The sequence below is a fragment of the Branchiostoma lanceolatum genome, chromosome 4 (assembly GCF_035083965.1).
Source record: "Branchiostoma lanceolatum isolate klBraLanc5 chromosome 4, klBraLanc5.hap2, whole genome shotgun sequence".
In the NCBI taxonomy this organism is placed as follows: Eukaryota; Metazoa; Chordata; class Leptocardii; order Amphioxiformes; family Branchiostomatidae; genus Branchiostoma; species Branchiostoma lanceolatum.
In genome coordinates this window covers 26,640,786-26,658,154 of record NC_089725.1, presented here as the reverse complement: position 1 = coordinate 26,658,154, position 17,369 = coordinate 26,640,786, and the positions used below count along the sequence as shown (strand labels likewise).

The window sequence follows — 17,369 nt, the reverse complement described above, 5'->3', positions numbered from 1 at the left end:
GGTGGCCACCTGCCCAGCGGCCGTCCAGGATGCCGCTGAACGGAACATGTGCGAGGGCTCGTCCGATCCAGACGAGGATCCCTTGCTTCACCTACCGGTGTTCGACCCGACGACGGGTACCTCTTACCGGAACCTGTTCTGTGCGCACTGTAACAACGCCACCACGAAGCTGTCGTGGGTAGGTATAGTCAGATGCTCCATGGGGGGCTCAATTCGGAGAATGGTCACTCGCCCTGTAAGCAATCCCTTCTGTGATTGGGAGTTGGTGCCACGAGTCATGGAGCGATCTTGCGTACCACGAAGCATAGATGATAGCCTAAGCAGTAAGTGTGATAGGGAGAGGTGTTCCTCTTACACAGCTAATGTGTACCTGAACGGTCCAACCGGTGTTAAGAGGTATCGTAACATCGACTGCGTTCGATGCGCTGCCGACAGCTCGTGGCCTAATGTCACCTGCTCCATAGATGCAGCCCTCCAGTTAGATCCTGGACACGCGCGTGCGCAAACCCTGCGACTCCTGTTTGACTTCTCCGAAATGAACACAACTAAGACACAGTTAAACGGAATGGCTGGGTCGAAGTCGTGTCCTGTCGGGAAGGTGTTCGATCCATTTCGTTTGTATTGTCGAAGTGTCATAGATAAGGAAACTTTCAGGTATGAGAACTTTTCAGGCGACAGATTTTCGAATGCTAATATCAGATTTGCACCCCCATCAAAAGGGAATAGGCAATCTGCTGACAACAAGGTCACCACTCAAGGGAGAGGTATTTTCATATTACCTTCCCACAATCCAAACGAACTGGGGAGAAACCCATTGGAGGAATCACCGACTTACGCTACATGGCCAACTGGCCAGCCCGTCAACACCTCCATGCTGACTCCGTCCGGACGGGGGACAGTCTTGATTGTAGTGAACAGTTCCTCCATGCTCCTACTGCTGGCCTTTGCCTGTATCCACTTCTTAGTGGGTAAAAGTCGCCGGTCCACAGGTTCTGTACTGCGGCTGCACCTGGTCCTGGCTCTCCTCCTGTTCCACGGCAGTCAGACAGCCGGACAGGTCCTGGACTCCTCCGGGGGACCCTGGAAGGTGGTTGTTGCATGTTCCTTGCTGTTTTGCCTTGTTTCAAAACTTACGGCTTCCATGAAGTTCGGTTCAGCCTGCCAATATACGAAATGCCAATCCACGAGTCCGTCTACCGCCACGACATGTGGTTTCCTGGTGCTAGTCTGGGCTGTGTCCGGCGTTGTCTCCCTCACCGCACTCATCCTGTATGACCCACAGCCACGTTGTGTCGGGTCCTCCCGTGGTCCGTTTGATGGTGTCGTCTCTTGTTCCACGGCGCCATACGCGACTGTCACCTCCTATGGCGGACTCCTACTCCTCAGCACCGCGGCTGACCTGTTCTTCTTCACATCAGCCATCTGTCGCTCCCGTCTGAAGACTCTGTGCTCGAAGTTTTCCAAGAGGGAGATGATTGAAGCGTTTTCGGTATCTGCTCTGCTGGCTGTCGTCTTCACGGCCAACCTGGTCATCTCTGCCTTTTCCTTCCAGACGATGAGTTACGTGGTGAGCCTCGCTTCGTCCCTGCTCGGTAGCCTCGTGACCGCCGTGTGTCTCTGCAGCATGGAGACGAAACAGTCTCACAAAGAGATCCTGGATGGTTGTAGTCAGGACGGAAACCCCACGCCCCTGGGATCGGCCATCTCCCTGGTTAGCTTTCGTCAGATTCAACAGTGAATAGTTTCAGTGTCCTACAGGAGGTTACAACTAACCAACCAACCAACCAAACCAACAAACCAACAAACCAACAAACCAACAAACCAACAAACCAACCCGCAAATAGAGAGGAGACTAGGGAGCTATGATAGGTTTGGATTCCAGGGTAGGCTGGCTGGCTGGTTGGTTTGGTTGGTTGGTTGGTTGGTTGGTTGGTTGGTTGGTGGGTTGGTTGGTTGGTGGGTTGGTGGGTTGGTTGGTTGGTTGGTTGATTGGTTGGTTGGTTGGTTGGTGGGTTGGTGGGTTGGTGGGTTGGTTGGTTGGTTGTTGGGTTGGTTGGTTGGTTGGTTGGTTGGTTGGTTGGTTGGTTGGTTGGTTGGTTGGTTGGTTGGTTGGTTGGCTGGCTGCTTTGGTTGGTTGGTTGGCTGGCTGGTTCATTGGTTGGTTGGTTGGATACTAGATTTTCGTAATAGTTGGTTGTTCGCTTACGTTGCTGTGCACTTGTGGTTGATTTGTTTGTTTGCTTGTTTGTTTGTTTCTGAACAAGGTAGATCTAATATTAGTGATTACCTTTACTCTTTATTTTGGGAATATACGTACATTGCAGTAGCATACTAGTAATATGTGAAAAAGTGCCTCTGGCATTTTAAGCAAGCAATACAAAACGTAAGTAAAACTCTGTATTTGCCGAAAGCACATAATCTTTTTAATCACATTGCTAGGAGTAACAAATGATAATGTCCCATTATGTACTGTATCTTATGCTAACGATTAGCTGTGGCTATGTCGAAACATGTTTATGTCGGTTGTTCCTGATTTAGGACCCGTGGTGAATGGTTAGACGTTCCCTATTCTCGGAACGATGTAACATTTCGTTACGCTACGCTTTATTGTTCTAGTTTCCTTTTTATCTCAACGACAAGAAGTCATTTAGCCTCGGCAATACATTTTCACTAACATGTAAGGTGGCCCCAAGGACACGATCGTTAACAAAAACAGTCATTGGTAAAGAACACGGCCGATACAAGGAGGAGACATCTGCGTAGGGGTGTCTAGTGACTGAGTTACAGCTACAAAGACGACCAGAGGATAACATCATCACCTGAGAATGATGGACCTGCTTAAGAGTGTAAAGTTTGATACGCCGTTGAATAAAATGACTGCATTAAATTGAAGTATGAGTCACTGCAATGTTTCATACGATTGTTTCATACGTTTGTCACAAGTGGTTATGTTTTTGATACAGTTTGTATACAAGACTTTGTTACCGTACCGATGACAGCATTATTATATCAAAACATTGACACAGAACAAGCACAGGTCTGGTGTGTATCCAGCTTATGTCTGACATTAGCTTGAAAGTTCATCTGTGTCGGGTAGAAGTCATTCTTGAACAGGATTGAACTGTAATTTCCAACACAAAAATTATGCCTGACATGTATCTGGCTTTCATCCCATGAAAATCAGTTTTCCCATGTATACACGAGAATGTTGAGATTGCCGTTTTCGCCGGTTGCTGTCCCATGTTTACACGTCTTAAAGCAGAGTTGATAGGGTGATTCCGAAAGCATAATTTGGTGTCTACGTCGCGATTTTATCTCCCACACTCCATGCTAATAGCATGAATATGTTTTCCTTTGAGAATAACACTTTTCCCCCAGCAGCTCCTACCCGTTGAGCTTGGCAAATAACAGACTTGAAAGGTATGCCCGTGGGCTATGCTGTTGTGTGTTCCATGAGTGGCGCTGCCTCCAGGCGCTATCACTGCAGTATGGGCCGTCCGTCAGCCATCCTAAAGAGATAGGGCATCCGCGTCAGACCGTCTACAAATTCCCTGCACTGTAGGTTCCCGTCCCCGTCTTCATCTAGCTCCTGGAAGATCTTGTCGGCCACCCTCCGTAAGTCCGTCTCGGCCAGCTCTAACTCCTCTAAGGTGGCATGGGGGCTCCTCAGCTCGTACATCAGCTGTGTAGGCGGCAAATACATCGTGTTAGACAGAATGTGTGGTCTTTACACAAGATCTAAAAGATATTGGGAGGGACAAACGCAACGACGGTCACGTCATATGATCGTCAGATACGATCTTTCTTCCCAGTAAACGGGTTCTTGCCGTTTTTAAGTAAACTTAGACCAGGCCCCCGCTGATGAGTTTTTCTGATGTCCACCTCCTTTCTTCACGACTCCTGCCAACGTGTCTTCTTTATAAATGCCCTTCATACTCCAAACAGGAAAGGCATAGTATATCTCCTTAATGTAATTTAATAAACAACAGGACCCACCACACAGCAATATTTATATGTAATCTGAATGTAACAGCAGTGCAGTAGGCATAATTACAGTAATGAAGTACATTTTTTAAATTTCAAATTTCATTATTCTGATACAGAAGTCTGTAGACATTTAATCTCAAGTAATGCCTTTAATGTACGAAACAAAGCCTACGAGTCGACAAATGGTCTGCAATGTTAACCTTAATTCAGTTTAAGTTAATTATGCCTGTAGGTTATCTGGAGGAAATGGTCCAATTTCCTCCTACATGACCGTTGAGCACCACCGGCATCATCCTTAACCCACTGAGCATAGCCAACAGGCGGTAAGACATATTTCCTTCTGCTGAATGAGTTACTTTGCCAGTGAGTCCACGTGGATCATATAATGACTAGCCGGGGCAATACAGGACACTCAGTGGCTGGCTGTTTTATGTCGCACGGAGGCCGAAGCCCTAGCGTGCAGGATCTTTGTTGGTTTGCTTGACGTCAGAGAAGCGTGCACACCATATACAGCGAGTCGTGTCGCACAGATACTTAGCGCAAACGGTGGGAACATAAAATAGATGCGTCTTGCATTAGCCGAGGCGGCTGAGCGTGTCTATTGAATTCTAATAAATAAATCCAACTACGATGTCATTAGCACTTAGAGTTGAGCTACGTTTGTTCATCCTACATATCTATGGCAAGGACAAAGGGCCTAGGGAAGAACGACGTTATAATCAAATATGTGTTTTTTTTCAAAATGGTCATCTTGTTAGAATTATAAGTTTTGAAAGCTTACAGCTGAGGATTTAGTTTTGATAGAATTTGACACGTCAAACCAAAAGAATTGTGACTCATGTTAATGAACTGATTAGCATAAGTTATTATCTTCCGATTGTTGCTGCAATGGGGATTTGTATACTATTAGTGTCATACGAATATCTATCAAACTTGTATCTAGTTACAAAACGATGCGATGTTGTCTCTAATGAATCCCCTCTGGTGTCAGGTAAAAATTAATGGTGTTGACAAACTCGGTACATATTACACAAGTATCCCATGAGACCAGAAACTAGAAGAGTTATTGAAATCTCATTCCTGACAGGCGGGCCCACCCTGGGTGCCCCGGGCTCAGAACGCGTGAAGTTCGCGCCGAGTTGACGAGATGCAAGACATTTACTGTTGGTATGAGCTGCAGGGTCCCGGGTGGAATGAGCGCAAATCCCGCGTAATGTTCAGGGTTTACTGATAAATCTATAGCACAAATCCCACGTAATGTTCAAGGCTTACTGTTAAAGACGTGCACGTGTCTTCATTTCCCGTAGATAATGAACTGACCCCTCGTTATTGGGATAGGGCAGGGCTCGATAATGATTTGGCTTCAGGAAGGATGATCGTCAAGGTTCGTTCGTTCCTTCAGACTCTTGTAATGCAGGGCAGCAAGTTTCCTGGCTGTTTCAGTGTATTTTGATAGGGAATGGTTGCTAGCCCTTTCCCTTTAACGTGACTGAGGTACCTCCTCCAACACTAAATCCTCCATTTCTGACATTAATATTTTCTTAGCTTCAACTATGAAATTGTTGCAATGATGACGATAAACATCCTTTTTTTTAATGTATACGTCTTTGGAAATTCTGTACCTTCCGAAAGACGGATGCAGCTCCAAACGAGATGCCCTGACACAGGATTGAACCGGGGTAAAGTGGGACCAGGAGCTCAACCGCCATAGGGACATCCCTCAGGTAGGGCCGTCAAAGGCAGAAATTTCAACAGAAGTGCCCGAAGCTCTAAGACCTGTGCTGGCTGTCGGCGAGAACATTTACGCGGTGAGTTGAATGGTAACCCTGCTGTCCTAAGTAGCCTTCTTGCTGCACGTACTATAGAATGGGAACCTATTTACAAGTAACGTACGACGTGTCACATCAAGGAGGTAAACTTTCTTTGTCACCCAACCGAAACACTCTGGCGGTTCCTTTCGTGTACGTATTATGTGGGAGTACATGGAAGATTTGTTTTTGGACTACCGAAGCGCAGAATAGCCAACATGTATCAAAACCTGGATGAAAGGCGCACAAGAAAGCACCAGCCTTGGAAGCCGAGTTGTGGCGGCTTTAGAGCAGAGGAAACTTGACAAAACACTTGCTCGGGTCTCCTAAAAGACTCCCGGACGGCTCTTGCAAGTTTACATTGAGCCGGCGCCATGCCCTGGGCGCAATAATTAGACGAAATTCATGAAAAGTCTAAGGCAGCCGAGGAGAAAGCCGGAAAAAAGATTGAGCAACTAGAGTTCCACGACCTCATATCTTCGCCAAATAATATGAATTGTACCGACAGATGCAAGTACCAAATTCCCGCCATTTACCAATATGGCATTACATAGCCCTTTTTCTAAACAAGAATTAAATTCAAGTCTTTATTTGCTTAAATAATATCTATCAATGTTCCCCTCTTTCTCAGTGGCTTGATATGCCCCAGGTCTGAAAGTACTCTCATGGAATGTCAATGACGGTTAGACATCCAGGTAATAGGATACGCAATAAAACTGGATGGATTCTCGAAACGTAGTGAAGTAGTATAACTCTATTAAATATTAGACCCTGTTTTGCATAATCAGCATCTTATTGTTGAACTTGGCTTGGCTATGTCAATTATCAGATTCAGCTATTTTGAAATACCCAACATGAATATAAAAAGTCCTGTCATTTACGAGCATAGTGTTATTATCTTAGTATAATCTCAGCAATAATTCAAATGAGGTCATTTGAATAATTGATTTTTCGATTATAATCGGTAATTACTAGCCTCTCTTTCTCAGTGAAGGATGACACAGTTTTCAAAGGTGATTTGTTTTTATTTGTTTTTTCGGCTGTAGATAAGTACAGTCAGGGCTACCAAAGGCTACGGCTATTACAAAGGCTAGGGTTAGCCCTGGTAACTGAACAATATGCAGACCTTGATACAAGCTTTCACAAAGACTAAAATACGACTAAAATGCATATAAACGGGCACAAACATAGAACTCAGCGCATTTTAAAACATTTCATTAATCATGCAAATTAGACCCTGTTTGGCATAATTACCATGTTACGTCAATCGTAAGATCCACTTTTAAACCTTCATACCAAACATAACAGATACATTTTAGTCCTGTTTTTTTCAATTGCCCACCTAGTAAGCTAGCTGTTGACCTAGATTCAGGACGCCAGCTGTTGACCTAGATTCTGGACGCCAGCTGTTGACCTAGATTCTGGACGCCAGATGTATACTAACACATGCCGCGTACTATGGTGCGGCAGTCCTATATATGCCAATTATTACGTCAAGTAGGTCATGATCTGCATAATGAGCATATCATTATGCTGATCATCACCTAAGGAACATATACACCAAATACAAGAATAATCCATCATCCCCTGCTTGAGTTATCCTCCCCAAAAGTTACAAACAAATAGGCCCACTGCAGTTTAAGGCAAGCCGCAAGGAGGCCCAAACGTACATCATTTACTCTCTGCCCCAAGATCTATCTACCACTCAAAAAATCATAACCTTAGTACCTGCAAAAAATTCGACCACAAACTTTAAGCGGATTACTAAACTTTCTTCATTTATTATGCAAATTAGTTCCTGGTTTTCCTCATACGTATTTGATTATATAAAACATTACCCAAGCTATTTAAATACCAAAAATCATGACGATCCGTCATCCCCTTCTGTACTTATTAGCCTCCAAAGGTTTCAGCAAAAACGCCAACTGCAGGTCCAAACAGGCCGCTAGGAGGGCCAAACTTACACCACCTATTCCCTGTTCCAGACTCTATGTATTGGTGAAAAATTATGAACCTGGCACTTCCAGAAAATTCGACCACAAAATTTAAAACTCAGCTGCAGTACCTTAATTATCAGCTAGGAGGCCCATTATCGAACTTGACCTTCCTTTTTAACACTCCTACCTACCAACTGAATATGGTGCACAGCCGTCAACAGCACCTCGAGTTATGCTGGCGACATACAAATTCACACACATATAAAGCCCGCTGCAGTACCGACGGTAAATGCCAGGGAAACCATTTTTGAACTTGACCTCCGTTTTCACAACATCTACACACCTGCAAAAAATCATGAAGATCCATCAACGTTTCCGTCACTTTTTTTGCCTACATACAAACGCACAAAAATGCAAAGTCTGCTGCAGTACTGTTGGAAAACGCCAGGTAAGCCATTTTTGAACTTGACCTTCCTTTGCACAACTACTACACACCTCCAAAAAATCATAAAGATTCATGGAAGTTTCCTTGAGTTATGCTCCTGACATACATAAAGACCCACCCAACAGATTTTTCAACCGAAAACATAATCTCCTCCGAGTACAAGTACTCGGCGAAGATAACAACAGCAGTGGATTTTCTAGGCGCCATTCCGATGTATTCGCTCACTGTTTACACATTCCTTCCTGTACAGAAGTGATCGAGATTTTACGCTCCGTAGACTTTCAGGCTATGATGTTCTTGTAGTTTTCTGACCCCTACCTGACATTGGACCTCCCAGTTCTTAAAACCCTTAAGCTGCCATTCCCGGTTTAAACAGGGATACGGAAACATTCCCTGTTTGCTGCACCCGGTTATAATCGGGATAGAGTATGTCCTAGAAGAAAACAGCTTTGATTTCATGCAGCTCGGGAAGTCTGGAAGTTAGGGGAGTTAAGGCCGCCGGCTGTTTCTTGGGTTTTGTGAGTGAGGTCAGGGGTCAAACATTTTTGATTTTTACTTGGCTAGAAAACCTGACAGCTTAAGGGTTAAAACTTCACTGGTCCACAGAACCCTGTGTGAGTGAGTAAGTGAGGAAGCGGGGATGAAAAGTTAGACTGTGTATACGAAAAAGGCGCCGCGCCGCGGGTTAAAGTGTTAACACGGATTTTGTCTTGAGATCTCCCGAGGAGCCGCGTTATAGTGCACGAGAGCTCCTTATCGTCCCGGTACAGCCAGACAGCCATTGCGTGGGCGTGATTTGTGGCGGTGGCGGAAAACCTGAGGCAAGATTGTTCCGTTCGGCGCCTCCGTGCTTCTGTTGGGCTCGTCATCACGGTATCGTACCGGCAAGACGTCCGTATCAGAAGATTGATCCTTCAGTCCTCATAGTGGGCTCGACAATTTCCATCATCACAAGGTGGAGCTGTTTGCAGTTCCTAAGTAATTTTCGATAAGGGCGGGCGTTCTTTGTAACGTTAGACCAAACGAGTTGTAAGATGTCTCCATTCGTCTTTATTGACAAGGATCGTTACCTTGCGAGTGGCATATGGTGTATTGTTTTGTTTTTTTGGTGCATTTCCAGGAAGTTGACCGTAAGAGGTGGAATTGATCGATGTGTGTTTTCAGCTAACAATTTTATTCGTTTTTGCCTACAACTATCGATATCGTAGAGTGGAACTCGTTGCCACCAAGTACTGTATAAGTATCCTCAAGAAGATAGCTTTAAACAACGCTTACGGTTAGCTGTGCAAACGTTAGGTGTGTCAGGTTGTTCAGTGAAATATAACCAGCTGCTAGTCCGCGTCGCGAGACTGCAAAGCTGGTGTGTTACGCCAAATAGTGTTTATACAGATCTACTGATATTGTTCTATGGATTCCTACAGTTACACTGTGCCTCGGGTGCCATGCGTTCGCTCTTTATTTCCCTCGGCCTTTTGTTAAACCGTGAAAAGAAGATGCATGGTACGAGGCGAAAACCTTCCCTACGCGTTCTCAGATCTGTGTAAATCTCGGTGATTTCTCTTGCTCCAGGACTTGGCTGCACGCCTACGTACGCGCGAGACGAGAATCCGAGATGAATGCCTGAGAAAATTCAGTAGCGTAGCCGGAGGACTCTTGTAATGCCTTTATGTACCTTAGCCCACGCTGATGTATTGCAGGAGAACATGGTTGCAGGGGGAGGTTCAGACGGGTGGAGGTTGAGGACAAGATGAGGCCATCATAAACATGTCCAAACGATGACTGGTCGTTACAGAACTTCGCCCTTCTTTCGGTGGCACATGCCGACAAAGGGACCGAAAAAAAATACAAGCTAATGCTTCATCATCTTCATCATCATCGTGACGACCTCACAGTGCTCATGGTCCTTCTCTTCTATCCCTCCCTATCTTTCATTGCACTGGGCAGGTCCTCCAAAGTACAGTTCACATATAGACACAGTTTATGAATGTAGGTAGTGCATGGTCTGGCTCATCCGTGTACGTCCTTGATTTGGAGCCCATAGGAGAACAGCTAATGCTTAGAGTCTCATGAATCAGCTCAAATCGCCAAGGAGCAGCTCTATTGCCCTGAGAAACCCCATTTCGGGAAATCTTCTCCGCCAATGTGATGAAGATATTACCCATACCTCCATTACCATCACCTCGATTCGAGCTTTTCAACATCTCCACAAGTCGATTCCCCGTCAAATGAGGCATGATAACGCCTCACGCTCAAGGTAGTCATTTTCTCGCAGACTTGTGTCACAACAAGTCCTAGGAAAAAGTTGTCTTTCCGGTTACTCGAGGACATGACCGACCCTAGCGAAGACCTGCCGCCCTAGCCTTTGGTCGACTGCCGGCAAGGGAATAGAGTTTTCAATCTGACATCTGAGTGATGAAAACGTTGTATAACCGTTTTCCAACATGTTCCCATTCTTATTGCAATAGAAACTCTTACATAAACAGACTTAACAAGTCCAACAACTGTGCGTGTAATATGCATATCTGTGGAATGACAACGCGATGTTGACAATACCAGTTACCTGATGCATTCTAGTTTTACATTGCTTAAGTATCTGTCGGCTGGAATCCACACACACACAAAAGAATTAAAAGAGCATGTCTGTACCTGCCGACCCTATTCTTTGAATCGTAATCGGAGTCACGACTTTAATCTTCTCGTGCCCTACGTACGTGTGATCTAGTCCTAGGCGTCCTGAACATGACGTTTCCTTAGAGCTGGGCTCTCTTTATCTGATGCAAACCTTTCTCGTTTTCCAAACAAAGTTAACTTCTAGTGTCAGTCGTTAATCACAGCTCCGTCGATCATTATTCACAGCGTAGCTGGCTAACAGGATGATACACTGCTTAATCCATACTGTTGGGGCTTTAAAGCATTAAACCGGGAAATCTCCGTAAGCCCGCGGAACGCCCCTGTAAGCCGGTGGAATGTCACGGTAGGCCCCCGAACTGCCACAGACATCCTAGCCGGATGATAAATCTGACAAGAAGACGCCAGAACTGACCCTTGCCAAACGATTAGTACCGCCATTAGCCTGCGTTACGTCTATCCCAGGTACTCGAAGTCAATTCGGCATGCTCGGAACGACTCGCAATACATAAAGGTGCCATTACCACGTGCTGTTTTTAAGAGCGCCGCCGCTGCTCTAAATCCCGGAGTCGCCTTCCAGCACGGCGCATGTAATGGCTCGGAACGTGCGTGACTGATGAATTATTTCCGGACCTTCACATCGGCATCTACAGGATTTGGTTACATGCAAATCGGATTACGACCCCACGGGGTTAACTTATGGGTTCGCCCGGTGGCCCCCCAAATCCGCCTTAAAGTTGACCTTGACCTTGTCGGTAACATGCCGAATGCTAATGAGCTAGTTTTGTCCTCGCGTGGTGTAGAGGTCTGTGCACTCTGCCGTCTCGTCCAAGTTCCGTGGAGCCGGCGGCGCGATTTCCTGCACTGGAAAAGAGTCGCATCTTCCTTTCGGAAGGGGACGTAAATCCGGTGGCCCCGCGTATGAGCGAGCTTTAGGCGTTAGCCTCAAGCGTCAAACTTCTGCACGCAAAAGAACCCAACACACTTATTCAGCAGAGTAGGGGTGACCCGGCGTGCTTTACCAAAAACGCAAGCCGATGCAAAGCCGCATTGCACTAACACCAGCTACTTGAATGTACTAGAATCATGCTGTAAGATGTACAAAGTAAGTCGAAGAACTATTATAGCCTTGTCTTCGTCATCCATTTACACAAGCAAGACAAGTACAGAATTGTAACAGCTTCCGTTGAGTCAGTAGCACATCACACGTGCACATGCCCATGGCGATTCTAACTTATAAACTGTTGGATGTACTCTAAAATAACTGAGTATCTGGATAACCACAAAATGAATTCCTTTATGCTTCAGCGGATAGGGAGTATTTTTCAGTTATTACCACTAGCGGGATGTAGACATTCTTCTGACATATCATGAAATATCGACTTGCTCATCATGTGATAAATGCTGCAGTTTAAACGAGCTTTTGTTTTCACAACCTGATATGAAAAACTGGCCCGTTCAATTCTAATATTCCACAGATGATAATGCATTGCTAAAGTACGTCTTGCCGCGTGTACTTTCTTAACTTTACTACACCGTGTGGGTGTTTGGAAAGCTATTCCAGTGACAAAAGGTATCTTTAGAAAATAGTAACTGACATCGCGTCCAAAGCAGCTATTGTAACTCAGTTAATAATAGTTATTTTGGGAAGATTACAATGCATTGATAAAGCACGCCCTGCGTTACCTTATTACCTTTACTACATCAGGTGGGTATTAAGAAAGTTATTCCAGTGACTAAAAGTATTTTTAGAAAAGAGGAAATGACATCGCATCCGCATGTAGGTATTGTAACTGTCACTGAATGACAGTTATTTTTGGAAGATTACAATGCATTGAAAAAGCACGTCCTGCTGTACTTGGTTACCTTTACTATATCAGGTGGGTATTAGGAAAGTTATTTCAGTGACTAAAAGTATTTTTTAGAAAAGAGGAAATGACATCGCATCCGCATGTAGCTATTGTAACTCTCAATGTATGGTGGTTATTTCAGTGGGAAGATCATAATGTATTAATAAAGCACGTCCTGCGTTACTTTGTTACCTTTACTACATCGTGTGAGTGTTTAAAAGTGACTAAAGGTATTCTCAGAAAGGGGTAAATAAATGACATCGCATCCCGTGTAGCTATTTGTAACTCTCAAGGGATGAATGATGGTTGTTTTGGGGAGACCATGCCCCAGGATCACATTCAGTCTGTACAATTGCACCAAACCTGGCAGTGAGCAAGTGCCTTGTATCGGAGGATTACACGCTGGAAACCAATTTATTTTCCCAGATAGGACAAGCCGACCTAGAGTCACACACGCCACAGGGGCTAACCCCCGACCCGTGCCTTTTGGGGAAGCTTTCCATTCCATCACTACCAACAATACACAGCATTGGGAACACATGGTGTTCATGGTTGCCGCCAAACATCGTCAGAAATCAAAGTAGATTTTGTGTTTTGATCCGATATTACACGAGCATGGGAACATTTGGACGGTTCTTCAACTGTGTTCATGATCGCCTTTTACTGCGTTTGCACTTTATTGCCCAACATTTATGTACATATTTTTTATTTTTGTTTGAATTTGTTTCATCATTTCATCCGCGAAATATCACGGGTGACGTAATTGTCTGTTAAACCCTTCAACTACATTCAAGTATGAAACAAAACTAGCCAGTCTTTATTGATCTCTCTATTCACTGCTTCTTTACGCTTTGTAACTGAACAGGGGTAAAATGGCCCGTCCTTTTATAACCACTATCCAATTACAATACATTACAAGTACTAGATAACAATACAAGTACATAAACGACAAATACATAGTTGATAGACATAAAACTTGACATAGGCAGTAAGATTAAAATGGGATGCAGCTGGCGGATGAGCAAAAATGTTTCCCTGTCCCTGGTGCTGACTGTGTTTCCCTGTCCCTGGTGCTGAATGTGTTTCCCTGCCCCTGGTGCTGACTGTGTTTCACTATCCCTGGTGCTGACTGTGTTTCCCTGTCCCTGGTGCTGACTGTGTCTCCCTGTCCCTGGTGCTGACTGTGTTTCCCCGTCCTTGGTGCTGAATGTGTTTCCCTGTCCCTGGTTCTGACTGTGTTTCCCTGTCCCTGGTGCTGACTATGTTTCCCTGTCCCTGGTGCTGACTGTGTTTCCCTGCCCCTGGTGCTGACTGTGTTTCCCTGTCCCTGGTACTGACTGTGTTTCCCTGCCCCTGGTGCTGACTGTGTCTCCCTGTCCCTGGTGCTGACTGTGTCTGTCCCCGGTGCTGACTGTGTTTCCCTGTCCCTGGTGCTGACTGTGTTTCCCTGGTGCTGACTGTGTTTTCCTTGCTAACAGCCAACGAGGTAAACACTGCGTATCTACCATGATAGTCAGACAGGCTCTTATTCAAAGCAATCCACGAGAACCACGTGTTCGATAGGAGACTGAGCAGATGTCTGTTATCTCCAACATGCCATTTTCAATTTACGAACCTTCCGAATTCCATCAACCCAGTGATAAGGATCGTATCTGTTCGATTCAGTGATCGTTTCATAAGGTAGTCATCAACCGTTAGACGTGCGACACTGTTTAGAGTGCGTGCTGCACGGGTTGCGGTAGCAGGACAACCCCGTGATCGCGTAGCGCGCATCACATCACAACATGAGTTGAACCAAACCAACTCATTCATGAAGCACGTCATGAGGGAGCGGCAAAGGAACGGACAAGAAACCATTGTTTCACCTTTTCCAATTGTTCATATTTGCTCCGTAAATGACCTACTAGACATTGAAGTTTAACGAGCTCACGAGGTTTAAAGCATCTCACGAGTAGTATTTATATAGTCGTTTTATTTGTCATCCGTTTCGAGATATCGCGCCTCCGCGTCCATTCTAGTCGCTTGTGGTACCCGTTGGCTGTGACTTTGTGCTGCAGGGCATGGATTATTCAGAAGGAAGCTGTCGTGTTCCTCTTGGACCCGTACTCGGCGCTGACCACACCTGGGAATACAGGGCAAGCTGGCAGCCTAGAACAGTTCTGCCGACAGACAGTTATGAATGGCGTAGATGTGAGAGGAAATGATAGCAATAGTGTCTTCAGATCCCGAGAGAAACCCTTCAATCCTTAATGTTTTCGGGTTCATGCCGTGGACAAATATTGGCACGTGGATTGTTCAATGTCCGGGGTAGAACGACAAATATAGACACGCTGGAACGGTCAACGCCCCGTCACTTTTCGAGTTGCTCTGACATGGTCATGTTTATCCTAGAAAATCATCATCATCATCATCATCTATCGGCCATCGGCCGGGACTAGATAAGTACATACATCACTCCATATTGCCCTGTCCAACATCATTTGTCCTAAGTGTTCATATGCAATCTCAGTGTCTCTGACTAAACTATCGGTAAAAGTCCTAGCTTGCCACAGATAAACCGTAGAGATTGGCATGATAATTGGCGATACATATTATCTGACTCGGTCAGTACATGGAATGTATTTTGTCGGGTCCTGCCATCCATCTATTCATTAACACATGACTATGTGTTGTGCATCTCCTCCCCTAATCAGCCCATAACAAGATTCCCCGGGTAAAAAGGACTGGGCCCTCTGGATGATTGCGCGTAAATGGCCCCTCTGCCCTTAATCGTAGCCGGAATACAGAGCAGCGCCTGTCATCTCCGTTTATCTTTCGGTTTCGTTAACATTAGATGGACAGAAATATCTGGGCACCTAATGTTACATGGGTAATCGTTACAGACCAACAAACATAAAGATTGAAGTACATGTTGAGAGACTATGATGTCGATGAATAGTTAAACCGACTAGACAGAAAGAAGACCGTTTAATTTACTGCACATGCAGTGATAAGAACTAAAGTAATGACAGCTGTGGTCTTTTTAGCTCTTTCACGTGATGAAAACAGACGTAGATGAGTCCCCAAATGGTAAATTTGGTGCTGAGATGTACGAGTCTCTCCGCAGTAGGCCATCGTTATGGTCGTAGTGCGGGTTATCTAAACTCCATGTCAACTACATTGCGTCTTACGCGTCTTTTAAGCCTTCACGTCAAATCAATGAACGAGGGAACTGCAACTTTAACTATGTACCCCGGTGTGCATGCATGCTGTCGTAAAATAGATGCATGATACAGTTAAATCGTGAACGTAGAAAGCCCACGTCAGAGCAAAGTGTCAAGCCAGGCCCTACTGACACAGCGGAAACACGTATTTCTCGGATTTTTAGGCTTGAGTTGCAAGCAGCAAGATAAACTTTCATCGCTTCGTGTATGGTGCGTGTGCAATGGGAAGATATATTGACTCTCCAATTCTCCCCACTATCAACGTTACGCAGTTTGTGTACAGACACGGGCATGACAAATCGCATCGTCAGAAGGGGAGCAACCTGTGAGCTTTAGATTATTGAAACCATAAATAAACTGTAGCTGTCTGGGCCTCTGACTGTTGAAGCATGCTCTGTTCTCCCACCCCTTTTAAGTCAATGACAACTCCCGTGTGAATGTGTGGCGTACAGCCGTACCTTTAGCACATGTAGTAGCTCCTGCATGCTGATTTCGCCGTTCCCGTCGAGATCATACATGTTGAACGCCCACTTCAGGCGCTCCGGAGTCGTGCCTCTGAGGAGCGCGCTCATGCCGCACATAAACTCCTTGAAGTCCACGGTCCCGCTCCCGTCCCTGTCGAACGTTCGAAAGATCTGCTTGGCCAGGCACTCCTTCCTCTCCATGTCTCCCGACTGGAAGGAGGCGGTGTAAAACGCCACGAACCGCTCCTCCTGCAGGTGTCCATCGGGGCAGTCCTTCAAGAACAGCTTGTACCACTTCTTAATCTCGCTCCTGTTGAAGTAGGTGATCTCCTCGAGCTGCGTGAACATCTGACTGACGGACCGCTTGTGCTGACCATCTCTGCCCTGCCGCAAAAACTTCCCCAGTACTTCGCCCATGTGCCCGGGGAAATGTTGCTAGGCTGGTGCCGGCTGCATGACAGTTGGTACACAGCGAACTGAGAGATTCCTGATCAGGTCAGCGGAACATCAGCGTCAGACTGTAGAGCTGTACACAGCAGACACGTGCTCCTCGTCCAATGGGAGCGTAGTGGGTGGCTTTCTGTACTTTATCATCCGTAGCGAACCCGTGAGGTTACGGAATCAGCAGCACTGGCGGCCGGCCGTCTATCGCAGGGAATTCTACACGCATGTAATCATGTTAGTTATGCTGTTTAGAATACCTATCTATTCATTTGACAAATACGTCGAATTCAGGTTGTGAAGCATTCTAAATACCGTGAAGAACAAAACACATGTCAAATCGAAGAGAAGAAGAAATATCTTTAAGATTTACTGAATTGTATAAAAGTATCCATAGCGTACATGTACATACAATAGCGGATAACTATCCGTACAAGACATCATTCTTGGGTATTTGAAAAATTTCATTATATTAATGTATTGATATTACTTGGGAAGTTTACAATTTGCAAGTATAAGTATGGTACATACAACGGAAATATTGTTATATTGTTTGAAAATGAATGCATCTTGTGAAGTTTAATATAATTACTGCTTGTCATACGT

General features: G+C 45.3%; 1 protein-coding gene across 1 annotated transcript; it reads right to left on the bottom strand.

Annotated features, from left to right (window-relative positions):
- Positions 1–2,400: 2,400 nt before the first annotated feature.
- LOC136433731 (neurocalcin homolog) lies at positions 2,401–16,856 on the bottom strand. Its single transcript, XM_066426189.1, has 2 exons — positions 16,317–16,856; positions 2,401–3,682 (listed from the first exon to the last, which is right to left on the bottom strand). Exons 1-2 carry the CDS (start codon positions 16,737–16,739, stop codon positions 3,479–3,481), a joined length of 627 nt encoding a protein of 208 aa, XP_066282286.1. The 5' UTR covers positions 16,740–16,856; the 3' UTR covers positions 2,401–3,478.
- Between the last annotated feature and the right edge of the window lie 513 nt (positions 16,857–17,369).

Coding starts and splice junctions, on each gene's coding strand:
- LOC136433731 (XM_066426189.1), bottom strand. CDS start 16,739: ATGGGCGAAGTACTGGGGAAGTTTTTGCGGCAGGGCAGAGATGGTCAG. Junction 3,683..16,316: donor AGCTACTACATGTGCTAAAG/GTACGGCTGTAC, acceptor CCGCCTACACAG/CTGATGTACGAGCTGAGGAG.